The sequence below is a fragment of the Equus quagga genome, chromosome 8 (assembly GCF_021613505.1).
Source record: "Equus quagga isolate Etosha38 chromosome 8, UCLA_HA_Equagga_1.0, whole genome shotgun sequence".
NCBI lineage: Eukaryota > Metazoa > Chordata > Mammalia > Perissodactyla > Equidae > Equus > Equus quagga.
The window spans coordinates 125,655,766-125,682,373 of record NC_060274.1 but is presented as its reverse complement, the minus strand read 5'-3'; the positions used below and the strand labels follow the sequence as shown (position 1 = coordinate 125,682,373).

Here is a 26,608-nt window from a genome sequence, read left to right as displayed (position 1 = left end):
CGGGGGGAGGTGCCGGCCGGGAGGCCAGGCAGCGCCCGGCCGAGCGTCTCCACCGTGGGGAGCAGGTGACCCTCGGCTCGGGCGCCTAGGCCTCCCAGCCTCCGCGTCTGGAGGGCCCCCGGCCAGACTCGGGTGTCCTGACGGATGGGGTCTGGGGAGCGAGCTCCCGAGGGTTTGGGGGCTGCTGTTCCCCTTCAGTAGGCCATTCTTAAAAAGCAGTCTGGAAATCTCCCCGCAGACCTGCTCTTTGAGATGCAGTCGCCGCGCAGGGGAGGAGGATGGCCGCGCGGGAGGCCGTCCCTCTGAGCCTCAGTTTCCTGTTGTGTGCAGGAAGGGGTCGGGATACACGGCTTTCTAACGAGCCTCCCAGCTCTTGAAGAATGATTAAAAAAAAAAAAAAACTCTTGGGAAAATGAAATAACATGAAGATTTAAAAATGCTACCTCTGGGCTTAGGTCTGCAGGGCCCTGTATAATTCCGAGGGAACCACACCGGGTCACATGGGGAAATGGCACGGCTGTCTTTGTAAGTCAGATAGGTATGGTTATGTATTTTCCTGCTAATGTGGCGTGAATCCTGGAGATCCCGTCCACTTAGATGCATGGGGTAGGCAGGGAAGGTGAAATCTATGAAATATGGTTCAGAAGAATTCTAGCCCCTGCCCCCAGTAGTTTGAGAATGCAAGCTTATTAATCTTAGATATTGTATTTACAGCTCCATCGCTCTCTTTGGCCATTTCTTTCTGCTTTGGGTAAAATTAAGCCATTATGAAATTATAGCAAGGGGCTTTTATTTTGAGGTGGGGGAGGGGACGTGCTCCTGTGGCCCCTCACCTCTCTGCAGTCCTCCAGATCCGGAAATGGCGAGAGACAGTCTAATAATAGCAAAGAAATGGTATTTTCCTTTGGCTCTGATTAGACTGGTTGGTAAAGATGTCTTGGTCTGCTGTCTTTATTTACTGTACTGGAGCTTTTTTTTTTCATTGTTTCAGTTAAACCCCTGTATTACTCAGGGAGACTAACTTGGCCCCTGGGGAGATTTTCCCTTCTTCCTACTAGTTGTAGGCAAACACTCTAATCCCCCTGTGAGGATGGGGCCGTGATGTGCCTATTGTGCCGCATTATGCCACTTTCTCTGTGTCTGAGGCTGCGGTCCCAGAGGGCCGTCCAGTCTTGCCCTCACTTGTGAAGAGTGAAGAGTTGAGAGGTGGCTTAGCTGTGGGTGAGCCTTCAAGTTTGGGGGTCTGTGAACCCGGTGAAAGTGCGGAATTTCGTGTGTGTGCCCATGTGTATTTTTTCGGGGGGAGGATCCGTGACTTTCATTAGGCTTTCAAAGGGGGCCCTGACCCCAGCTTTAAATGAAAATGTCTTTGTGGGCTGGGCCTTCCACCTACCCCATGATAGGACCTCCCACAGGTCTTTGTTTAATCTTCAAGCTTGTGAATTTTAGAGGTAAAAAGGATTCAGAACACCAACCAGCTGCCTCAGTTGGCAGATGAGGCCCGGAGGCAACCTACAGTGTGGGCTGAGAGCCCGGGCTCGGGACCGCTGTGCGACCTTGGGCAAGTTACTGAGCCTCTCTAAGCCTCAGCGTCTTCATGTGCTAAGTGTGGATAATAATTCTAGGAGTCCCTGTTTCACAGGGTTTTGTGAGGATTAAATGAGATCGCCCTTTAAAATGCTTAGCACAGTTCATGGCACATAGTAAATGCCGAATAATTGTTAGCTGTTACCCAGCTAATTAGCTCTCACACCGGGTTAGCTGCAGAGCCATCGAATCATATGTCCTCAGAAACCTTTTTCCTGAACAAGGTCTTAAGTCTTCAGTCCTTGGCTTAAAAAGTGTGATGCAGTCTCAGTGAAGCCACCCATAAGTGAATGAATGAACCCATAAAAGAAAGAAGGCGATAGAAGATATAAGTAGATTTAGATGTCTTTGATAAATGAAAGAACTTCATTATTTACCCTAAGTTTTTTCATAATTCAACAATTCATGCTATTCATTCATTCAGCAAACATTTATTGAGTACATACTATATATCAGACTGGACATCATGGATCATTTTCAAAGGAAGAAAATGGGACTTTGAATTACTTTAAAGATCTCTTGTATATGACACACAGTAGTTGGCCATTCAGCAGATTCCTCAAAGGAAGATGACGAAGAAATGGACAAACATCATTATAAGAGGTTCTATTCAGTTCCAATAAAGATGTTGATTGTCAGGATAGGTAAATACAGAGCTGGGCACTCTGAAGACCTTGGGTTCACCTCCCTGATGACACAGAAGTTCTCTCCATGTGGACGTGGCAAGGTGGGGAGCAGGAGAAAGTGACTAATTGAAATCCCAAAAGGAATCGATCTTTATTTTGGTTCTAGCCCCCACCAGTCTTGACACAAGTCCCCAAACTGGCTGATTTCAGCTCTGCTTCCAGCCCTTCCAGGCCTCCTTTCTGCCTCATTCCCCACCTCACGAACCTTAGAGGGGAACCCAGACCGCCAGAGTACACCTGCCACAATGAACCATCTGCCTGGTGACCTAGGGTCCCATAGGAGTGGCTCAATTGCCATGTCTGTGCCTGTCTCTGTCTTTCTTCCCTCTCTACTTAGAACAGAAGCCGGCCCAGAAGCCCATTCAGCCTCTCCAGTAGGGGCTGGGTCCATGGAACAGGTCTCACGGTCAAACTATACCATATAAACTCTTGGCAGAAATTTTATTGATAAGTCAACAATTCAGCTTTTATCAAAGTCTGGGGAACTTAAGGTAACTGTGTGTCCTCACTGTTGAGCAAAGTGAGGGAAAGAACATGGCACCATAAGTGCCTGACAGTACAGGCAGAAGCCATGGGGCCGGAGGTCAAGTTCACCTTCCAAGTAAGTCAGTTGACAGCACCGGCCCCCGCTAGTGATCGCCTCCCACCTGCTAGAAGTCTTGGGATAGTAACAGTGTCTGGCATTGACAAGATTCTGCTCTGTTGTTTTTCAGAGTTTTATTTTATTTAATGCTCAGACAACTCAGAGATGTAGCAGGTGTATCAGATACTATTATCTGCATTTTGTGGATGAGGACACTGGGAACAGAGAGGTCGAATAACTGGGCCAGGGTGACACAGGCAGCAGTCAGTATAGACAAGCCTGAGAGCCAGGCGTTCTAATTCAAGGCCAGTACCCTTTCTCCTCTGCCACTCTCCTGATAATATGATACCTGTGAGATGTAGTTGTGAAAAAGGAGATGACGCTATAAAAAGCCAAAGGTGGCGTAACCATCTTTTATTTGTTGTTAGTAATGGTTTTATAATTGATGTCTAAATCGGTGCTGGGGTCCCAAGCAGAGATTCATGTCCGTGGACATATCATATTGCTGCCAAACCTGAAGCCCTTTTAATGGGGGTGCTTATCGTTGGGATTTCTTTTGCAGCTGGAGACTGTGGCCTTCAATCCTGTCCTTTCTTTCCTTGAACACAGGTCCAGCAGCTGGACATGGAGACCCAACGCTCATCACCTCTGTCATTTCCCAACGTTCTGCAAGAAGAAACCCCACGTCAGGCCTCTGCTGGACTTCCCCGAGAAGCTCTGTTCCAGTCCCGTGTTCTTCCCCCCAAAGAAACTCCTTCCTTGTCTCCTACCGTTCCCCGGCAAGGCTCCCTACCCCAGACTCCCAAGCAAGAGACCTCTGGCCGGATGCCTCATATTCTCCAGAAAGGACCCTCACTCCTGTATCCTGCCACTTCTGAGCAAGAGACTCATCTCCAGGGCCCCTTGACTTCCCAAGAAGAGACCCAGTATCCACCCCCAGCCGCTGCTGAATCGGAAGTCTCACTTCTTTCCCACTCCACCCACCATCAGGAAGCCCCACTCCACTCCCCTGAAGTTCCTGAGAAAGACCCCCTGAGACTTTCCCCCACAGTTCCCGAGACCGACATGGACCCCCTCCTGCAGAGCCCAGTTTCCCAAAAGGACACCCCCTTCCAGATCTCTTCTGCAGCCCAGAAGGACACACCACTCCCGACAGCAGAGATCACCCGCTTGGCCGTGTGGGCTGCCGTCCAAGCGGTAGAGAGGAAACTGGAGGCCCAGGCCATGCGGCTCCTGACCCTGGAGGGCCGGACGGGGACAAATGAGAAAAAGATAGCTGACTGTGAGAAGACGGCTGTGGAGTTTGCGAACCATCTGGAGAGCAAGTGGGTTGTGCTGGGGACCCTGCTGCAGGAGTACGGGCTGCTGCAGAGGCGGTTGGAGAACATGGAGAACCTACTGAAAAACAGAAATTTCTGGATCCTGCGGCTGCCCCCAGGCAGCAATGGAGAAGTTCCCAAGGTAAACCCATCCCAACTGGGGCTTCCCAAGGGGTGACCTGAATTGGACTGTGTTTTAGGAATTTAATATAAAAGAAGGGGAAAGCGATGGTTAAGAAGGAAAAAAATAATGAAACCTATTTGCCAACATCACTTCACTGAAAACAGGACGCACCTGTTCTTAGAAATCAAATGATTTCTCTGTTGATGAAAGCATAGGTTAATAAATCAGAGAAACATCCTAGCAATCAGGGATTGACAATTGAGAAGGGCGTTCAGTCCGTGATGTCTGAGAGGATAAGAAGGCAAAGCGAAGGCCCAGTGATGGAGCTGTGTCGAGGCTTCAGTCAGTGTCCAGTGAGTGTGAATTAGTGGTCCACCATAGGAGTGGAGGGAGAACTCAGCGAAATGTTGGGGGGCTCTGTCCTGCTCACCGTTTTGATCAGTTGACTTATAAATCATGTCAATGCCAGCGAAAAAGTGATTTCAAGAGGTATCCTAAAAAACTAGAGAACGGTTAGGTTTTAATATTTTGCAGAAGATTCTGCAAGAATTTGAATGTGGATTGGACTTCTTTCTATTCTTTTGCGCTACTGCCCCTTTTGACAGCCTTATGTAGGGAAAAAACTTGGACTGTGTTCTCTAGGCCAGCTCTTCTCCGATTTTATTGTGTACATGCATCACCTGGGCATCTTACTAAATGCAGAATCCGATTTAGTGGGTCTAGAGTGAGGCCTGAGAGTCTGCATTTCTAGCAAGTTCCCCGGTGGTGCTGTTGCTGCTGGTCTGCACACCATGCTTTACAGCAAGCCAGGATTATCCTTTAAAGAGGAAAAGGACCAGACAAGACAAGGCCCTTACTCTCTGGGGCCAGGACAGTGGCTGAAGCCAGGCCCGCTTTCTAGAGAGGTCCTTGGGAAAAACCCACATCTGTGCCCGTGGGCCTTTCCCACTCTGGTCCTAGGAAGAGGTGTTCGAGCCCGGGCAAGGGAGTCGGAGCCATTCGTTGCCTTGGGATTCAGCAGCCGAGGGCCTGTGACTGCCTTCCAGTTGGTCTGAGCTGAGCTTGTTGTGTGGTTTCAGGTCCCTGTCACGTTCGATGACGTCGCCGTCCATTTCTCGGAGCAGGAGTGGGGAAACCTGTCTGAGTGGCAGAAGGAGCTGTACAAGAACGTGATGAGGGGCAACTACGAGTCTCTGGTTTCCATGGGTAAGAAAAGGCTTCACTCGCCGGGGGCTTCCTTGACATCAGCTGGAGGGTCGTTTGGACCCTCTGGGAGTTCTGAACTCCAGTACTACCAATAATCCATACCAAGGACAACTGAATTTTAGAGAGCACGACAAATTAGAACAGACGCTGCCGTGTACCCACGTACGTCAGCACAGATCAGGACGCCGCACCGGAGGAGCTGCCGGGGCAGCGGGCGAGGACAGACTTAGACATCAGTGGTCTGTCACCTTTATGTTATCTTCCCCGTGGCCCCTACATGTTTATCTCAAAATTAGTTTGTTTAGCAAACTCTTATTAAGCAGGTGTGAGGTGCTTTATGAGAATCGCCTCATGTAATCCGCACGCCCCTCCCGTGAGGGAGCTGGGACAGGTGTCTGCGCGCCTGTTCTGCCATTCAGGTGACTGGACACTGTCATTGAGGGAGGGCTTACGTGCCCCGGGTTCTCATCCCCATTGTGCAGAGAGGAGGCTGTGACCCAGGGAGGTTAAACGCTCATCCCAGGTCCCCACCAAGAAGTCACAATTTCGCTGAGATGTCCTTTATCCCAAAGTCTGTGGATTCTTGTTTTCATTAATAAGAATATTTAAGGATGAAACCCTGGGAAAATATACTTTAGTTTTTCATGTATCCTTTTGTCTGATATGAGGGACTCTTTGGGCACACAAAAAGTTTAGAAAAACATTAAATATGCTGTTGCCTAGAAACTTTGATTCTTACTCAAATTGTTGATTTTATACACATATACTTCCCTGATAGGATAACTTTTCTTTTTAATTCTTTTTTTTCCTCTGTTCTTTAAGTATATACATAATTGTGAAAATTCAACAATTTAGGTTTACATAATAAAGAGCAATCCCCACCTTCCCACCAGTATCACCCACCAGAGGTAACCACCATGAACCCTTTGGCCTGTATTTTCTCTTATCTTTTTTTGTGCACGTGCAAACATATGCATGATGCGTGCAGTCACGCACATGCAGTTTGTGGTGTGCACAAACAGGATCGTTCACTTATTTTCCCTAACCGTAGGCCACAGGCAGCTTTCCACGTCAGCACACGTAGGCCTGCTCAGAAAGCTGCAGTATTCCATCTGAACCACTGGGCAGTTGACTTTTCTGCTGTCGATGAGCAGCAGCTTGATTCTGTCTTGCCATTGTTGCAGAGTGTTGTGATAAACATCTCTGTGTATTTGTGCACTTACGTGAGTATTTCAGTAGGACAGATTCCAAGAACTGGGTTTGTCCAGTAAAGAGGTTTCACATTTACAATATCGCGGCCACTGCTCCGGCACCCTCCAGAAGGCTGAGCCTGTGTGTGTTTATGCAGCAGTGCGTGGCAGTGCCATTTCTCCACACCCTGGCCTGAACTGATTTTCTTCTGTTCTAAATATTTGTCTTTTCTGATGGGTGAAAATGACCCCTCATTGTTTTACTAGGTGTTTCTTTGATGATTAGTGAGCTTGGGCATCTTTTCCTGTGTTTACTGGCCATTTGCATTTCTTCTAGAAATTACCTATTCATATCTTTGCTTTTTTATTTTTTACTAATTGTAGAGGCTCTTTATATATAATTATGATATTAACTCTTTGCCTTTATATTTGACAAATAGGTGTCTGTGTGTGTATAATATTTCCTCCAAGTTTCTTCAGCTTTTAACTGTATTTCCAAAGAAGTTTTTTAAACTTCTTTTAATGTAAGGAAATCTGTCAGTGTTTTGTTTTATGGCCTCTAGATTTTATCAGGATTAGTTTTCTACTCTATAAGATTTCAAATACCTTGTGCCTTTGTCATCAAAAACCTGAGCAGGCATTGGCCACATATGAGCAGCAAGAGCCACAGATGACGGAAGGGCCAGTTTCTCTTAGTGGGCGGGCAGCACCGCACTGCTTGGTCCCGCATGGGAAGACATGGTGCACATGGTAACACACGCACACACGCACACACACACACACACACACACACATACACACATACACACATACATACAGTGGGCCCTAAGGAAAGGGCTGGAAACTTGGCCCATTTCTTTTTGAACATTGCCGGCGGTGGGTAGGGCAGATGCCCTCTGTCACATTCGCAAAGGTGACATCTTTGCAGCATCCAGTGCATCCTCACTCATCGTATATCTTCTTTCTTTCCTTCTGCCCAGACTATGCAATTTCCAAACCGGACCTCATGTCACAGATGGAGCGCGGGGAGAGGCCGACCATGCAGGAGCAAGAGGACTCCGAGGAGGGCGAGGCGCCTGCAGATCCCAGTGCTGGTGAGTGGCTGCCGGCTGGCCCAGAGCTCTGCCTTCTAGATCTTTCAGCACTCAGGAGGCCCAACATGGGGCATTACAATCCCAAGTAGACCCTGGAGGGATATGTAAGCAAGCTGTGTGCAGGAAGGAGGCTTGCAGGTGCTAGGACGTGATGGCCAGTGGCCCAACTGGCTGATAAATAGGAATGCCATTGGGTTCGTTGTCTTAGGGAGTTACTGACATGACTGAGTGTCACCTTGCTCTTTGCAGGAAGGAAAAGAGCTGAAAGGAAGGCGGTCACTTGTCAGGGCGCTTGTGCCTGTGCATCCTGGAGCTCCCCAAGAAGGGCCATGTCCCTGGTCCTCCAGTAGGTCAGTGGAAGGATAGGGACAGAGGGACTTCGCCTGAAACGTCCTACAACGTGCAGGACAGTGTCTAGACGAGGCGCTTAGATGGAAGCAGCAGAGAGGCGCCAGGTGGGGCTGGCCGTGTGGCTCAAGTGCAGACTCTGACGTCGGGCCGCCTGCAGTTGAATCCTGGCTGTTCTTACTAGCAGTGTGATGTTAGTTACTCAGCCTTTTTGGAGGCCTAGTTTTCTCACCTATAAAATGGGACTGGCACTCATATCTAGGGCCTGGCGTGGTGACTGGCCTGTGGCAGTAGCCCAGCAAACATCAGCTGTTGTCGTCTATGGCTATATTGGTAGCCTGCACATTTCACAGTGGGTGCTTTCAGGGTGTGTAGCTTGTTTTCGGAGCTCCTGCTTTGGAATTGCCTTTGGACTTGCATCACTTACCTTGAAGGTCTTCAGTGGAAGCAGATCCTTGTCCTTTGGAGCCAAACATCATTGGTGACCATGTCTTTTAAAAAAGGAGGATGATGTAGCAGGAGAATTCATGAGGCCAACAGCTGGGTCTTGTTATAAAGTAATGTCATTGACAGTGGGACCTATAAACTGGCTCCAAAGAGGAGGTCCAGAAACAAGCAACATGAACCCCATGGACTAGGAGTGAGGGTAACTTACGGAAGAGACAGAACTCTGTGGGAAACTAAGTGCTGGCCTGTTTCAGAGAAAGCCAGTATCATTACTTTCTAGAGATTTAAATCGAGGGGGAAGGCCGATCCTGAATTCATTCTGGAAGACAAAAAAGGTGGACTTAAAAGTAGATGAGAATGGAGGCTTGGGGACAAAGTGTGGCATGTGGCAGAGTCATCTTTTGCTTGGAGGAAAATAAGTCTGTATCTGAAAGGTTTGAGTGGCCACATCCAAAAACAAGGGTCAAGTGGGAATAAAGAGATTCAGAGTAGAAGGAATAGGAAAGAAGGCTTGGGAGACAAAGAATGTGAATAAGGGAGAGGCGATTTGTGGCAAAAATCCTGAAATCCAGTCTGATGGCCCTGTTGGGTCTTGTGGTCCAGGGGCTGCTCTTCTAGCATCTTCTTAGAAGGGCTGGGACGAGAGTAGTGATCCCCGTCCTTTGTCGACTTGTTCACATCCTCATCACAGATGGGCCTCCCAGAGTGGGGCCAGAGTCAAAAGCAAATAACCCCAACCCACTCTGCCCGGGGCTGGGGTGGTTCTGGCACACGCACGTCCACAGCCTGAGCTTCTGTGGGAAGTGGCAGCTTCAAAGAGGCTGCCTTGTATGCCTGGAATGTGCCATTTGTTCCACCAACCGTCTCCAACCACTTGGAGCCTGGACTGGACAGAGGACAGGAGAGGACATGGGACTCATTGCTCTGTGGGGCTGGCCTTCAACCCGCACCTGCGTGGGGAACCAAAGGCCCTGGCCTCTGGGTTGCAGAGTTGTCCTGGGAAGCTGCAGCTATCAGAGCCCCGAGCACACCAATGGTAACCTGTCTGTTCACATGTGCTCTCCCTTAGAAGGGCAGCCACAAAACCAGCCCTGGGCCAGACCCAACGGTGTGATACCAAAGGGGAAAAGTCTAGAAAATTGAGAATGTTTATAGTTCTAGATACACCAAACATGACAGTGTTATGAACTGGCTAAGTAATTTATTCAATAAACTATTATTCATCGTTTGGATCCCTGAGGGCGAGGAGATCCAAAGATGATTGAGATATTGACCCTGCTCTCCAAATCCTCAGAGCAGGGCTCCCGTTCATGGCCCTGTAAGGGAGAAGCCAGGTACTATTTTCACCAAACAGATTAGCAGAAGGGAAGACAAACAAACCAGAAGACATGGCTGAAATCCAGCTTCTCATACATTGTACGTAGTTTCAGTCTTTCTATAAAGCAATTAGATATTGTCCAGTCTTAAAATATGTTTTAAATATTTAAAATGTTCATATACTTAATAGTTTCCTGAAAGTCTCTAAAATGGAAAAGAATCCAAAATATGTATTAAGATGTACAAATATTACGTTCCATTATGATAGATTGTTAAAAGACACTAAAATCATACTTATGAAGGGCTTTGATAGCATACGTTTCACTTGTATGTTTACTATTTAGTTCATCAAATATTTTTTGCAGCAGGTACTGTGTCAAGAGACTGATGTTAACAACCAAAACACTGCACGTAGATAAAATAGAGTCACCGACTGTGATAGTGCTGTGAAGACAGGCGTCCAGGCTACGAGACAGGCAGCAGGGAGGACCTGTCGAGGTTGGGAGATCAGAAAAGGCCTCTTTGAGGAAGTGGGAGTTTGAGTGGAAACCTAAAGAACAAGGAGGAGTTCCATTTACTCCACAGAGAACTCGCCGCGGGGGAAAGACTGGAAGCCAGGAGACCAGCTGGAGGCTGGTCTCGTGGTCCAGGTAGGAGACCTTGGCGTAGCCCAGGGAGCGAAGTGGATGTTCACAAGATATGTTTTGTCAGTAGACTAGAAAGGACTTCACGATCGTGCATGCTGAATTTGAGGGAAAGGGAGGTACAAAGGTGACTCCCCATCTGTGACTTGAGTGAGAGGGTAGATGGGGGACAACAGGAGGTTCCGGTCTGGAGAAACAACAAGAACACATTAGGTTTGAGATCCCAAGAGACATAAAGGAGAAAGTGTTAAGAAAGCAGCTGAATGAAGGAGTCTGGAGTTCGAAAAAGAGATCTGAGGGCTGGCCCAATGGCGTAGTGGTTAAGTGTGCGTGCTCCGTTTTGGTGGCCCGGGGTTCACAGGTTCGGACCTATACAACGCTCATCAAGCCATGCTGTGGCAGCATCCCATGTATAAACTGGAGGAAGATTGGCACAGATGTCAGCTCAGGGCCAGTCTTCCTCACAAAAAAAAAAAGATAGATCCGTGCTAGACAGACATGTGGGCATTCGTAGCCTAGACTGGATTAGCTTCCCGGTCTGTGGAAGAAGAGGAGAGAGGACAGGCCATGCCCTTGGGAGCCCTGACTTTTAGAGCAGATTGGGGATCTGGGATATGTTGGTCTGGGTGGGGCCCAGGCATTAGTATTTTTTAAAAAGCTTCCAAGGTGACTCTCATGTGCAGCCAAGGTTGAAGACCTTGTAGGATTTGGAAAAGGGAGGAACCAGAGGAATCAAAGGAAACAGAAGGAGTGGCCAGAAAGGTAGCAAGAAATTAGGATAGCGCATTGTTGGGTGTTTCAAGAGAAGAGTGTTTCCAGAAGGAGGGAGTGTGGTCAACAGTGTTGAATTCTAGAGTGTGGTTTAGTAGGATGGAGACTGAAAAGTGTCCCTGGGATTTGCAAATTGGCAACATCAGTGACCTTAGCAAGAGAAACGTTGGTGGCATGGTAGGAGAGGCGTCCCACATACAAAGTAGAGGAAGACCGGCACAGATGTTAGCTCAGGGCCAGTCTTCCTCAAGCAAAAAAAGAGGAGGATTGGCAACGGATGATAGCTCAGGGCGAATCTTCCTCACACACACACACAAAAGATGGCAAATTGGACATGTGTTTACTCCTACCTCCCAAAATCCTTCTAAAACAGGAATGAAGGGACTTTTTAAAAGAATGGACAAGGAGATAGCAACAAAATTTTGGAAGCCTGAAAGCAAATGGCTGGGCAATTACTGATGTAGAAAGCTGAATCCAAAACTGGCACTGGGGGAAGCTGAGAAGAAACCCAGTTTGCCCTCCACTGCCACCTCTGCTCGAGGCTCGGGAGCTGGCAATACTGGGACTCCAGGTGTCTCTGGAAATGGGGTAAAGGCGAGGCTAAACCGAGGGCGGGTGGAACGTCTTCTACAGAGGCATTTGAACACTACACTTCCCCCTCCGTTACCTGCCCGTCCCCGCAGCTGCCGTCGGCCTCTCCCCTCGCTGGCTGATGACCGGTGTTATTCTCCGGAGGGGATGAACAGGAGGATCTCTGACGTGGGCTCAGGCACAGCTGAGGGTGGGGCGCCACGTTGAAAACAAGGGCATAAGTGGAGTATGACATACACATGTTGCGATTTCCAGCCTTCTTCCCTAAGCTGGCTCCCAAAATGATGTGACACCCATGATTAAACCCTCAGGGCAGGACATTGGAAGAGTTTTATCTGGAGACTTTTGGGACCAGCCCAAGAGATTTCCCAGTGAAATGACCCAGCCAAATCATCCTACTGGGAAACCATGTCAGCGAGCATGACCTGAATGCACCCAACTTTCAATTGTCTCTTGAGTGTTCCACTTTTAAATAAAAATGGACAATCAAGAACCAAGACATCTAGGTAGAACCTCTAATATACAGAGACCAAAGGAAAAACAAACACACACAAATTTCGAGGAAACAGAGACCAACCATGTAGAGAGGGAAAAAGTATGTTTAAGTGTATATGTGTGTGTGTGTGTGTGTGTATAAACCTTGGATAAAAGAACTGAATGCATCCATGACATAAAAGTGTAATGCTTATTTTTTTAAAAAAAGAATAGAAACTCTTGAATTAAAAACATAATAATCAAATTAAAAACTCAGCAGCAGTGTTAGAAGATGAAGTTGAGCACACACCCCAGAAAATAAAGCAAAAAGACAAAAAATAAAATAGGGAAAGAATAAGAAAAGTAAAGAATGGAAGTCCAATGTCCATGTAATAGGAATATCAGACACAAAGAACAGCAAAAACAGGAAGGGGAGCATTAGCAATGAAATAATTCAGGAAACATTGCCAGCACTGAAAGACGTGGCTTTCCAGATTGAAAGAGCCGCTCAGCTGCCCGGAGCGATGGATGAAAATGGACACACACCTTAGACATTTCAACAAGAAATTCCAGAGCCTCTGAGGACCAAGGAGATCCTACAGGCTTCCAGAGAGGAAAAACATGTTCATACAAAGGAACAAGAATTAGAATGGCTTTGGACTTTCCAACAATATTAGAAGCCACGAGACAGTACAACAATGCCTTTAACATTCTTTAAATTTTAAAAATGGAAAATATTTTCCAGCCACTCTAAAATATGGTATGTAGCCAGACTATTCTAATGAAATATAAGAGTGAAATGGAGACATTTTGAGATATTCCAGGTCACGCAGGCACCCTTTCTCAGGCTGGCGTGGGGGGTGCTTTGCCAAAATGAGGAAATAAATCCAGAAAGAAGTGTTAGGAGCTCCAACACAAGAGAGGTGACGGGAATCCTCAGGTGGGGATCCCAAGAAGACAGCTGTGCCCTGGAGGCAACCAGTCCAGACTGGAGCACGTCAGAAGGTTCCAGAAAATTTTTCTTCAAATAGATGAAATTGAGAAATACCCAATATGTTTAAAAGTTTTGAGAGAGTTACAGAGCAGGGTTGTGGGGAAAGCCTGGAGCTGAGTTAATGATAATTAATAGTAAGCTAAGCAAAAGAAAAATTGTTAGCTCCAGGGGAAGCAAAAAGGTTTACAGGCACAGAAAAGTGCTTATAGTATACTACATGGTTCAATTTTAAATAACATTTACATAATCTAATAATGGAACCACCCAACATTGATCCAACCAGAATTACAAACTAAATTGAAAGCATCAGGGATTTGGAAGAGATGGAGATGGATGGGGAGGGATGGTCCGTCTCCAGCTCTTGGAAGTCAAGAGAAAACGCTTCAAATTGAAAACTCAAGGAGTTGCAACGTAAGGATGTTACTCAGAGCTATGAAGGTAAATGACAAAAGACTCAGCTAGAAGAATTGAAAGTGATTGCCTCTGGGGAGCAGGAAATAGGAATTGTGAAGGAGCGCTTTTTAAAAACCATTCAACTCTCTGGCCTATGTGCATGTATAGCTTTTAAAAAAAGAAAAATTAACATACCAAACATTTAAAAACTAACAGAAAGTGCAGCCTTGGAAAGCCAGTGTCAACCATCATTTCTTTCCTTGAGCTGGTAGAGAAACTTCATGTGGCAACACTGGTTTTTACTTTCCAATAAAACTCCAAATTTTCAGGGCTGGCCCCGTGGCACAGCAGTTAAGTTCGCACGTTCAGCTTCTCGGCGGCCCAGGGTTCACCAGTTCAGATCCCAGGTGCGGACATGGCACCGAGGGGCAAAAAAGCCATGCTGTGGTAGGCATCCCACATATAAAGTAGTGGAAGATGGGCATGGATGTTAGCTCAGGGCCAGTCTTCCTCAAAAAAAAAAACCACCAAAAACTCTAAAGTTTCATCAACGTAATTCAAAAAGAAAAAATGCTGAGAGTGAAAGTCCTACTTAGTTCTCTCTCAAGAGTCAACAGTTTATTCCTTCCAATTTATGTGCATATCGTTCCACACACACGCACACACATATGGCCTTAATTATATAAGTAATCCATAAATACATTCTCATCTTAAAAAAATCAAACAATATAGAATTACATTGTTTGGCAACTTTTTTCAGTAATGTTTCCTTGACATCTTTACATGTCAGAACATATAAATGTATCTTGTTCTTTTTCATAGCCAACTATAGTATTCTGTGTATTGATTTCATAATTTATTTAAATAATTTCCCCTTGGTGTACATTTAAAGTGCTCCCAAGTTGCAGTGCTTCCTTAAAGATCCTTTATAAATAAATCTTTGTGCACTTGTCTGAAATGTTAAGAAGTGGATTTTCTGGGTCAAATGATATACCCATTTAAAAATTTATTATATATTAGCAAATGCCCTTCAAAACAATTGTGCCAATTTATACACGTTCATCTATATGTGAGACTACCTGTTTCCCACTCTTGTGCCAGTAGTAGGTTTATTTATCTTTTAATTATTTGTGCCAGTGGTGGGTAGAAAAGACAGTATATTGATGTTTTCATTTGACTTTCTGTAAGAGTGATATTGAGCATATTTTCATATCTTCATGATGACCAGTATGTCTGATTTTGTGAATTATCTTTTGCCCGTTGTTCTTTTGGATTATTCATCCTTTTATTATTGATTTTTAAAAGCTTTCTATATATTAAGGATATTAGCTCTTGTGTGTCATATATATGTGAATATGTTTCCTAATTTATGGTTTACCTTTGTATATGGTGTGTGTGTGTGTGTGTGTGTGTGTGTGTGTGTGTGATGTAGCTATTTTAAATTTGTATGTGTTCAAATTTATCAATTTGAAGTTTCCGTGTATTCAGATTTACTGATAATTTTCTTTATGGTATCTGGGTTTCATATCAAGTATAGAAATACTTGCTCAGCCCATATTAGTGTTTATTCATAAACACTATGATCATAGGCTTTGGGCCTGTGAGCTTTTCAAAAACCTATACAAATTTTTGAAAACTGAAAAAAAATTTTTTTGCTCCAGAAAACAAAAAGAAAATTGCAAAATGTAATAATCAAATGTTTAACTGTCTACAAATATAACATTACAGTTGTGCATATATATGCAGTGCATATATGACAGTGGGCCCATAAGATTAGTACCATAGAGCCTAGGTGCGGTAGCATATAGGCTTGTATAAGTGCACTCTATGATGTTCGCACAACAATGAAATCACCTAACGATGCTTTTCTCAGAAGGCATCCCCATCGTTAAGCAAGGTGTGGCCGTATATCAGCTTCACAATTATTAAATTTAGTGTTTGCAAACATTTAATATGTTTAAAACCAATTTATAGGACAGATATTTCCCATTTCACAAGAGGTCTTATGAAGAAATGTGATCGCAGAGATTGAAAACCAATCACAAATTAAATTTATTGCCAAATAATGTCAAGGTAAAGCTACAAAAATTCTTTCCAAAAAATTTACAGCAAAAAAACCATAGTTCATATGGGTTGAACACATTGACTGTTTGTGGCCTCAGAAGGAATATCTAAGTCCCAGAGCTCTAGCCATGGCCTGTTCCTTAGGTCAAAGTTGTAAAAAAAGGGAAAAAGCTGTGCTGCTTTCTAATACTAGTATGATTTCATGATTTATGTCTAAATTTTTGATTCATCGGTAATTTATTTTGCTGTGACCTATGTGAAGATAGCTATTATTTTTTTCTTCTAGCCAGGAAGCCAGTTGTCTCCACTCCGTTTATGTAAAACTTTTCCCCATTGGTTTGAAATGCTGCCTTTGGTCATAAACTGTATTCTCTCAGTGTATATGTCTTTGATTAATTTTTTTTTTTTTTTTTTTTTTTTTTTGCTGAGGAAGATTCGGCCTGAGCTAACATCTGTGCCAATCTTCCTCTATTTTTTGTGTATGTATGTGGGTCACTGCCACAGCATAGCAGCCGATGAGTGGTGTAGGTCCACACCCAGGAACCAAACCCAGGCCACTGAAGCAGAGCATGCCGAACTTAACCACTAGGCCTCAGGACTGGCCCCTGATTAATTTTTTAAATGGAAGAGCAAATTACTGTTTATAAATGCAGTGTGGTTGTCAATACTCTTTCAGAAGTTTTTTGGGGTGGGAAGCCTTATAGGTGGGAAACAGCTGGCTTTCCTACTGTAACAGATGGGGAGAGGGGGCGTGAAAATGTGTAAATACCACATGTTTGGAGGGAAAAAGGATTAAATGCCACAGAGGAGCAGAGAAGTGCTTGGGGTTCAGAGAGGGGCCCGACTGCGTTCAGCTGAGAGCACTGGGAGACGAGTGGTGGAGGGCGTCTTGGAGTCCGGGCAGGTGTTAGAAGGCAGTGTCTTCAGGCTAGGGTCCCATGCCCTTGACGGTACAAGGAGACTTTCCAAGAGAGAAACACATAGATGGCTTTGAAGGCTCAGTGTCCAGGTCCTTCGTCCATCTGTTCTCCTTCAGAAAACTCATCAGCAAGCACCCAGCACGTGCAGTCCCTGTCACCCTGGGCCGCATCCCCGACATCTCCCACTCACAGGCCCCTCCCGCCCTTCCCTCCCTTATTACGGAGCACTTCTCTGAAGAGCAGAACCCCTGTGGGGCACAGACAGACAGTCCAGAAGTTTGGGGTGCACGACCAGAAGTGCATCGCGCTGGGGCCTGATGGCGGATTCTTTTGCAAGTTAGATCGTTTGCACTACTTTGCTCTCAACAAAATTGAAAGAGAACCTAATTAAGTTGTCAGCTAATAGGTCATTAAAAACAATTTTTGGTGATACGTTAAGCATGTGCTTTCGTAGCATTCTAATTCAGAAGGCGTTCAGAGAATCGAGCGATGATTCCCGAACAAAGCGCCTGCCAGCCCATCTACCTATCTGTGTAAACGAGCTTCCCCACTGACTGTATTTATAAAGTGAAAAATAGGGATACAGTGGATTCTGGAAGTCTGTCTCATTCAAGCAATAAGAATTTTTCATTCTCAGATATGTGAACTAATTGGGGAAAAAAATCCCTATCCATCAAGTTTTTTGTTTTCTATCTTGAATAATTGTTTCTCATTCTACAGTAATAATAACTAAGGATAACTTAAGCCAGGAAAAAAATTAACACTTAGAGCCTTGTGGTTATTAGAAATGAAAGCAAAATTAATCCTTCTAATTTATATACATGTTTTTATGGCAGAGTGGTAGATGAGGTGATCAGTAAATGGCTTCTAAGCATAAAAATATGTTCTATTAGGAGAAAATTCTGTGGGCAAAGTGGGAATGGAAATAGAAGTTCAAGGTGAAAAGGAATGATGTAAAAATTTCAACTATCAAAGAAAAACTTGAGTATTTTTTTAAGTGAATAATGGTGGGTTTAAAATTGCTAGGGTTCTTAGGTTCCGTTGGTGACATTAAAAGGTGATGGAAGAGTTTGTTTTAAAATATCAATATTTACAATACTCCAGAAATTACATCTTTTGCAGTTATTGAAGCATTTTATATGTTTATTCAGAAAGGTGCAAAGGGGTACACGGCTTTAAAAACTTATTTTAGGGAGCAGGCAAGCCAAACATGTTAAGGAGTCTGAAGTCGGAAAGATATTTTTCTGATGCTGGAGTCATGGTCGTGTCTGTGGATCTGGTGCAAAGTCTCGGATTGAAGGTAGAGGAGAAAAGAGGCACAACTGATGGAGCAAAGTTCCAGGGAGAAGCATGGGCAGCGCTAAGGAAGCAAGGAGAGCATTGCGGAGAGAAGAGGACTGAGGAGTACACTGCTCTTCCTGAGGTTGGAGAGAAAGGCGGGGTCAAGGTGGTGACCTTGAGCTGGAGCAGGAGGCTGTCCGGGATGTGAGTGCAGATGACTTCTTTTTTTTTTTTTTAAGATGGAGACATCTTTGGAGACTCAGTTCTGAGGCAAAGTAGCCACCGTCTGCATTTAAGGCTGTGGGGAATGCAAGCTGGGAACACTGGAGCTGCTCTACATTCTGTCTACTCCCAAACGGCTTAGGTTGGCTAATCAGAGAGGATTTAAAGGGTAACCAAGCATCAGTTTTAGGTCATAGGGCATCAGTTGCTAGCATCATTGGTTGGTCTGCTTTCTCTGCAATGTGGTCCACCTTAGCTTGAGAATGACGAGTGGATGTGGCGGAAGAACACAGAGGGGGCATCGTGAGGGCAGGGACAGTTGGCTTTGTTTACTGGTTTCCTAGTTTCTTCACTTTTTTCCACGGGCTTTACCACCTTCTACCATACCATAGAATTTATTAATTATGTCGATTGCCTTGTGTAAGACGGATGAGGGCGGGAACACTGTGTGTTCACTGATGTATCCCAAGCCCCTGGAGCATCGCGTGGCAAATGGTTGGTGCTCAATACTGTCTGTTAGTGAGTAAATGTTCAGTGAATGAATGAATATGCTTATGCATTAGACTTCTATAATTTCCTTAATTAACAGTGACTTTCAACCTGTATGAAGGTTTGTGCTGGCACAGCTCTACCATATGGAATAAAATAAAGTTGAACCCCTACCTCACACCATACATAAAATAAAAATAAATTCCAGGTGGAGCAAAACCTAAATGTAAATAATGAAACAATAAAAACCTTGGAGTAAAATCTAGGAGACCAGATAAACCATCTAGGACCAGAAGAGACCCTCTTAACCAAGATAAAAAACCCAGAAGCCATAAAAAGAAAGAGGGGCACATTTGAGAATATGGAAACTTTAAGAAAGTTGTGTGGTAAAAGTTAACACAAAGTCAACAGACAAATAATAGATTTGGGGGAAATATTTGAAATGCCGATAAGAGAAAATGGGTTATTTTTAATACAGGAATCAAAGGACTCTTACCAGTTGACAAGAACAGAACACAGTTCACACAGAATCAGCTCCAAAAGGCCAAAAAATGAAAGAAACAATATTCAGATTCCCCTGGTCAGGGAAGTGAAATTAAAGCATCAGTAAGTTATCACTTTACCCCCATTTGACTGAGGAAAATTAAGAAGAGCAGCAGTGTCTGTTGCTGGCAGGGATGTGGGGAAAAGGTGCAGGGCTGGCAGAAACACGAATTGTCATAGCCTGGTTGAAAATGACATCTATCAGAATTAAAAATACAGACACCTTTGGACTCCGCAGTCCCACTGCTCGCACTCTCATAGAAATAAAACCACTATTTTGTAGTTAGAGATATAAATAAACAAATGTTTATTGCAGCATTGTTCACCACGGCAAAGGACTGGGAACGTGGAGCGCGTGTTCTTCCACAGGGGACGCTGGACACATTGCAGTGTAGTCCTCACCGTGCGACGTGTGCAGCTTTTAAAAGGAAGGCCTGAGCCCTGTAGAAATTGGTTTGAAGTGATCACTACAAGATATTTGAGTGATAAAAGGAACATAGAGGACTATGTATAAGGCAATTTTGTTTTTTTTAAAACCAATAATAGCCAGGAAATAAACACATATAAATGTAAATGTGTTATAATAAATAACTACATAAGCATGGAGAAAAATACTAGGTTAGTTATAGGAGTTACTTGGGAAGGTCATATCTGTGAAATGGGAAGTGAGGGGAAAGGGAAGGCAAGTTAAAAGGAAAAAAAATAATGCACTAAAACCCAAAAATGTGTGTTATAATCCCATTTATGTAAAATGGTGCCTAAGTGTGTAATGGCATTTGAAGTTAACCTACAGACCTACAGGCAAGTTAAAAAAAATGTCAGGGCAGCGTGGGTAATGGGATGCTGTTTAAAGACAAACCAAGCTCCTATTGTACGTGTACGCAGCTTATAGATGTGGGCAAGGGGGGCTGGGGGTATCTGTGGTCTGTTGGTGTTGGGCTGCGGGGGGCGCCCTGAAAGGGTTGTGTGGGAGGAGATGATTAGGTTTTTCTTTATTCAACTTGATTCTGGGGTCGGGAGACAGAAACTGTTGACTTTGGCTGGCCTAACCTGGGAAAGGGAATTAGCATCACTTTTTAAAATAAACCCTGATAACACTATTTAAAAATTTGAGGGCATCACGGAAAACAACCTTTGGATCTATTTTAAGTTTACTCCAGTTTGCACTGGTGTGCAAGCCTGCAGAATGTCCAGAAAATTCTATGTCTACTCAACGCCAACTCAGTATTCTATTTCTTCAGGGTCTCTAAAATAAGAGTTTGAAATGTAAATCCTAGAGCAGGTGGAATAAACATGTTCTGAGTTCTTCTGTCCTCCTCCCCCACCCCTCCCGCCTTCTCTCAGCACACGATGGGATTGTGATTAAGATCGAGGTGCAGACCAACGATGAGGGCTCCGAAAGTTTGGAGACGCCGGAGCCCCTGATGGGACAGGTGGAAGAACATGGCTTTCAGGACTCAGAGCTGGGTGATCCGTGTGGAGAACAGCCAGACCTGGACATGCAGGAACAGGAAAATACGCTGGAGGAGTCCACGGAAGGCTCCAGCGAGTTCAGCGAGCTCAAACAGATGCTGGTGCAGCAGAGCAACTGCACAGGTCAGTGGGGTTGGGGAGGAGCTGGTAGGCCTGCAGGCGGGCCCCTGCCTGTGGCAAAGCTGTGGTTTCCTTCAGAGAGGGAGCTTGACGTGATGGGTGGAAAGGCTGAGGGAACCTCGAGCATGGCCTCAGGGGCGGCTCTCCTGCCTCAGGATTCATAAGAATCTGTCTCTGGGCTAGGAAAGCAGGGATCACAGCCAAAGACTAGGTCAGAGGAGGGCCCGAAGGGATCTCAAAGAGCATCTCTCCAACCCCTCCTGCCGGCAGAGAAGGGCAAATAAATTGCGCTGGTCACAGCATAGTGGCAATGCTGGAACTTCAGTGTCCTGATGCGTCCTTGACTGTTCTGTGTCACACTAGAAGCCCAGCTGCCTCAGAGATTTCAACCCTTGCAGAGAGCATTTTTTTTAAATGACCAACTGTACTGTTTTTTCTAGTAGAATCGAGGTATCACTTTTGTTTAATTATAAAACCTCAAAGTCACCATTCTGCACACTCTTGCTCCCCGTGAGTACAAGGGGAACAATAAGGAAGTGGGCTCGCAGCAGCCTGATCCCAGGACATCCTTTGTGGTTGATTTTCTGACGCTGAACCACCCTTGCAGTCCTGGGGAAAGCCCTACCTGGCCATCCGGGGATATCTTTCAAACACGCTATTAGACAGAATAGTGAGCTACTGTTGTAGTCAGGTCACAGCCAGTTCATAAGTGAAATGAACCTGCACTTTCCTTACATCGACCTCATCTAGTTTTGAAACGAGATTATACTAGACTTATCAAATGAGCTGGCAAGCTTTCGCTCTTTTTTCTATATTCTTTAAATAATGTATAAGATAGGAATTAAGTGTGTCCCTTGAAAATTTGGTAGAACTCACTTGGGTTTTGCATTTTGTTTGGCTGTTTTGTTTATGTGCAAAAGAGTCATTAACCATCTTATCAATTTATATATTGTTTATATTTAGAAATGTATCTACATCCATTTTATTTAGGTTTTTAAAAATAGGTTGATTTAAAAATTTTTTCATTTTATCTGTAGATAATTCCTTTGCAGTTTGCCTTTTTGCACTTAATGATAAAATATCATGGACATCCTTGGTCAAAAGATATGGATCTAACTTCTTATTTTTAAATAACTGCATGACTTCAGGATGTCAGAAGTCTTTTATACCAAGTTGTCTTTCATAAGAGAATAGTGAAAGACACAAGGCAAATTGTGAATATATGCTAAAGTGGGAGCTTCATAATATAAATTTGAGATTACCCTTTGAGCATTTCCCCTTAATTCTAATAGAACCTTAGAAAATTACTAAATAGTACTTTGTGGAATTTTGAGCTCTGAATTTTAGGGCCAGATATTTCATTAAGAAAAAATTTTGATGCTCAAGGAGGGTTTAAATCTGCTAGGGCCCATATTTCCTTCTGTCTGGAATAAACAATCCTTATTTTCAGCATAAACACCAGGGCAACTAGTTACCAACCTCTGCAGCCGCTTCCTCCTTCCTAATCTTTTGAGCATCATGTTCCAGGGATGTTCTGGGTCACTTCCTGCCGAGCATCCTAACAGTGTTGTAACAGCATTGTCTTCTGAGCGCCCTGGGCTGGGACTCGCCAGCCCTGTGTTCTGATGTTAACACTGCCATTTCTGGGTTCAGAGGAGCAGCAGAGAGTGCTGTGGCCCAGCGGTCACTAACGAACTACAAGACCTTGGCCGGGTCACAAACACTGCCAGCTTCAGCTGCCCCGTCAGCTGAGGGAATAGACTACTAGATGCTGCAAGCTCTGAAAAGGATTATAACACTAGTTACTTTTTTGGAAACACCACTTGATATCTGTGGGCTTGGATGTCCCACATCTGTGAAATGGGGATAATTCTTGCTTGACTTATCCTATAAGATACCGTGAAGATGAAAAGAGAACAGGTGTGAACTCCTTTGAAAAAGTTCTCATTTGTTTGCTTTTAAGAACTCCACAAATGCAGACTATTATTGTGTCCTGCATCCCACAGGTGGGCTCAGAAGAGCGACTTTCTCATGTCACACAGTCAGTGACTAACAATAGAGCTCCCCAGTTAGCAGGATGAAGCACTTGGGAAAATTCAAACAGGAGTCGGAGGCGACTCCTTTCCTCTAGGACTTACCTTCTCGGGGCCACTTTAGAACCCGGCATCTTTTAGGTCCTGAAGCGCCAGGCTAGAGGCTGGAAGGCCTGGGAGGAGGACATCCATCAGTTGGGGTGTTCACAGAACACTTACCGTGTGCGTGTCACCGCACACCAGAGCTTGTGGGAAAGGCAGAGGAAACCCCCAGCGCAAGGTTGGTGGAGTCTGTGCAGGTGAGTCACCCGCCTGTCATCCATCTCACCTGTGCGGGTGAGCCACAGTAGAAGGCTGTGGGCTCCGGGAGGTTGAGTTCTACAGGTGGGGATGGTCAAGGGAGGTTGGAGGGAGAAGACAGCATTGAGGCTGGGTGTGAAACGATGGGCACGATTTGAGAGAGAAGGGCGAGCAAAGGCAGCTGAAGAGAAATCTCCACAGAAGTTCAGGAAGAGGGGACTCTGGAATGGAAAAGGTGGAGAGCTTGATGAGACCCTTTCCATACAGGTGGTAGAGACCCAACCTTTAGGTACCTTAAATGACCAAAGGAGTGTTTATCGGCTCAGCTCATTGGGAGGTAGGTCCACGAGGACGCCAGCGTCAGGCACCCAGGTCCCGCGGGGAGGGCTCTCCGGGCTGGGCTGCTGGTCCCTGCTGACTCCTGCCCACTTGGTTAGCAAGCAGCTCGGGGAAGTGGACACAAGCAGTGCCAGCTTCCCGTCACAAAGAAGCAGTCTTCCCTGCTTCCTCCGCGTAGAATTCCAAGAGAGGGCTCCGACTGGCCCGTTTTAGGTCTGGGCTCATTCCTGAACCGACTCCCTGACCAGCCCGGGTTACATATGCAAGCGCGTGGAGGGGAAAGGAGTGTTTTCCCAGAAGAAGGAATTGGGGCTGGCAATGTTAACGCGGTGTTTGTTGCTGAGGATGAAGCCGTGCTTACCTACGTGCAGGTTAGGGGCGCTAGGCAACAGCTGACATCATCTCTCTCTCTCTCTCTCTCTCTCTCCCGACCTTGGCCAGAGGGGATCGTGATCAAAACAGAGGAACAGGAGGAGGAGGAGGAAGAGGAGGAGGAGGATGAGCTGCCGCAGCACTTGCAGTCCCTCGGGCAGCTGTCCGGGAGGTACGAGGCCAGTATATACCAGACCCCGCTGCCGGGGGAGCTGTCCCCCGAAGGCGAGGAGAGCCCCCCGCCCCTGCAGCTGGGAAACCCGGCCGTGAAGCGGCTGGCGCCCCCGTCCCACGGCGAGCGGCACCTGAGCGAGAACCGGGGCTCGTCGGGCCAGCAGCAGCGGAACCGCCGCGGCGAGCGACCCTTCACCTGCATGGAGTGCGGCAAGAGCTTCCGGCTGAAGATCAACCTCATCATCCACCAGCGCAACCACATCAAGGAGGGGCCCTACGAGTGCGCCGAGTGTGAGATCAGCTTCCGGCACAAGCAGCAGCTCACGCTGCACCAGCGCATCCACCGCGTCCGCGGCGGCTACGCGTCGCCCGAGCGCGGACCCGGCTTCGCCCCCAAGCACGCGCTCAAGCCGCGCCCCAAGTCCCCCAGCTCGGGCAGCGGCGGCGGCGGTCCCAAGCCCTACAAGTGCCCCGAGTGCGACAGCAGCTTCAGCCACAAGTCGAGCCTCACCAAGCACCAGATCACGCACACGGGCGAGCGGCCCTACACGTGCCCCGAGTGCAAGAAGAGCTTCCGCCTGCACATCAGCCTGGTGATCCACCAGCGCGTGCACGCGGGCAAGCACGAGGTCTCCTTCATCTGCAGCCTGTGCGGCAAGAGCTTCAGCCGCCCGTCGCACCTGCTGCGCCACCAGCGGACTCACACGGGCGAGCGGCCCTTCAAGTGCCCCGAGTGCGAGAAGAGCTTCAGCGAGAAGTCCAAGCTCACCAACCACTGCCGCGTGCACTCGCGCGAGCGCCCGCACGCCTGCCCCGAGTGCGGCAAGAGCTTCATCCGCAAGCACCACCTGTTGGAGCACCGGCGCATCCACACGGGCGAGCGGCCCTACCACTGCGCCGAGTGCGGCAAGCGCTTCACGCAGAAGCACCACCTGCTGGAGCACCAGCGCGCGCACACGGGCGAGCGGCCCTACCCCTGCACGCACTGCGCCAAGTGCTTCCGCTACAAGCAGTCGCTCAAGTACCACCTGCGGACCCACACGGGCGAGTGAGCGCGCCCCGCCGCCGCCCGGCCAGCTGCGCAGCCAGGAGCGTGGCTGAGCCCGCCCCCGGGACGCTTGCCTGGCCGCCGCGAGGCCCGAGCCCAGCGGGCGGGGGCGGGGCGCCCCCCCAGCCCCTTTGCTGTGAGCCCCCCCTCTCCTTTCGTCCCTCCTCCCAAGGACACGGGGGTAGTGAGACCAGGTCGCTTGCTGCCGTGTTTACCCGGGGCTCCAGGGGGGAGAGCGCGGACCTGGGGAACCCCTTCGGGCTGTTAATTTCCTTGACAATAAAATGGATGAAACCAATCAGCACGGGGGGAGTGATTTGGCCGCCGGCCACACGAAGGGGCGGTGCAGAGCCACTTAGTTGGGGATAGAACTTTCTAATGACCTTTTGGATACTGTGGTTCTATTTGATAATAATAGAGTAATTTTTAAAAGAGCGTTTCCTGTTTGCCGTTTTTGTTTGGTTTTGAAGGGGATGGGTTGAGAAGGTGACCAAGGGACATGTGCCTAGTGTCAGTGGACAGGTTCTGTTGAGTTCCTTTTATGTGCTCATATCCTATGTTGGGTGGTGAGGGGGACCCAGATCCCACCGACTATAAAATTGAAAGGAAAGACGGAACTGAAGAGCTTCAAATAGTGAATGCGTCCTGGCTGCAGACCCTCGCGTGTGGCCCGGCGTCCCGAGGACAGTGGGACTTCAGGGGGGAGGCAGGAAGAGTGACAGTTTTGGAATGGACTGAAAAGATGGTCCTACTGCAAAAGCTGGGCGCTTGCCTCAGGACCAAGCAGCCCTCCTGCCCGTGTTGAAATGCAGCTGGTGGAGGGGTGGCCAGTCGTGCAGCAAAGGGTAGAGAAGGGGCGCAGAGACCCCTGGTGCCAGTCTTTGGAGAGAACACAAAAGGCACCAGTCAGAACATTTTTTATCGTATGTTGCACCAAAGCTTCTCTTTAGATTTGTTAAATGCACGATGCGCCCTGGTTTCACTAGGTATTCATTCATTTCCAGTTGCCCTCCAGTGAGGCATAGAAAAACTAGGCGTATTACGTTGGCCGCAGAGCGATGACTCTGCACTGCTCCTGGGCCTGGCAGTGACCCGGAGAGAATGCAGGCACTTTGAAGGGACAATTCATGGAAGCGAGCAGGGTGCCCGCTCAGCCCCGAGAACTGGGGAGGCTGGACTTCTGCTGAAGGCAGAGAGACTGGCCCGAGAGACAAGAGCTGCTGGAAGCAGGCAGACTAAGTCGGGAGTCTGGGGTGGACGGGAGGGGACAAGACACTTGAAGGAGGTTCACGAAAGGGAGTTTGAGGGAGAAGATGCTACGTCGTTGACTGAAGGGACCATAGCGCTCAAGAACACCTCCCCCCCCCCCCACCTTGTGAAGATGCATAAGCTGAGGCACAGAGAGGAGGGTGACACCCCAAAGCTCACATCTGAAAAGATGTGACTTCTCCGTTCACACTGA

General features: G+C 46.8%; 1 protein-coding gene across 1 annotated transcript in view; it reads left to right on the top strand.

The window, feature by feature from the left end:
- The window catches only part of ZNF777 (zinc finger protein 777), a 31,118-nt gene extending 5,536 nt beyond the window's left edge, over positions 1 to 25,582 (top strand). Inside the window, exons 2-6 of the mRNA XM_046670521.1 lie at positions 3,466 to 4,317; positions 5,379 to 5,505; positions 7,676 to 7,789; positions 20,632 to 20,883; positions 23,994 to 25,582. Of these exons, the coding sequence (XP_046526477.1) occupies positions 3,481 to 4,317; positions 5,379 to 5,505; positions 7,676 to 7,789; positions 20,632 to 20,883; positions 23,994 to 25,150 (2,487 nt within the window). The 5' untranslated portion in view covers positions 3,466 to 3,480 and the 3' untranslated portion in view covers positions 25,151 to 25,582. The remainder of the gene's footprint in view (positions 1 to 3,465; positions 4,318 to 5,378; positions 5,506 to 7,675; positions 7,790 to 20,631; positions 20,884 to 23,993) is intronic.
- Positions 25,583 to 26,608: the final 1,026 nt, after the last annotated feature.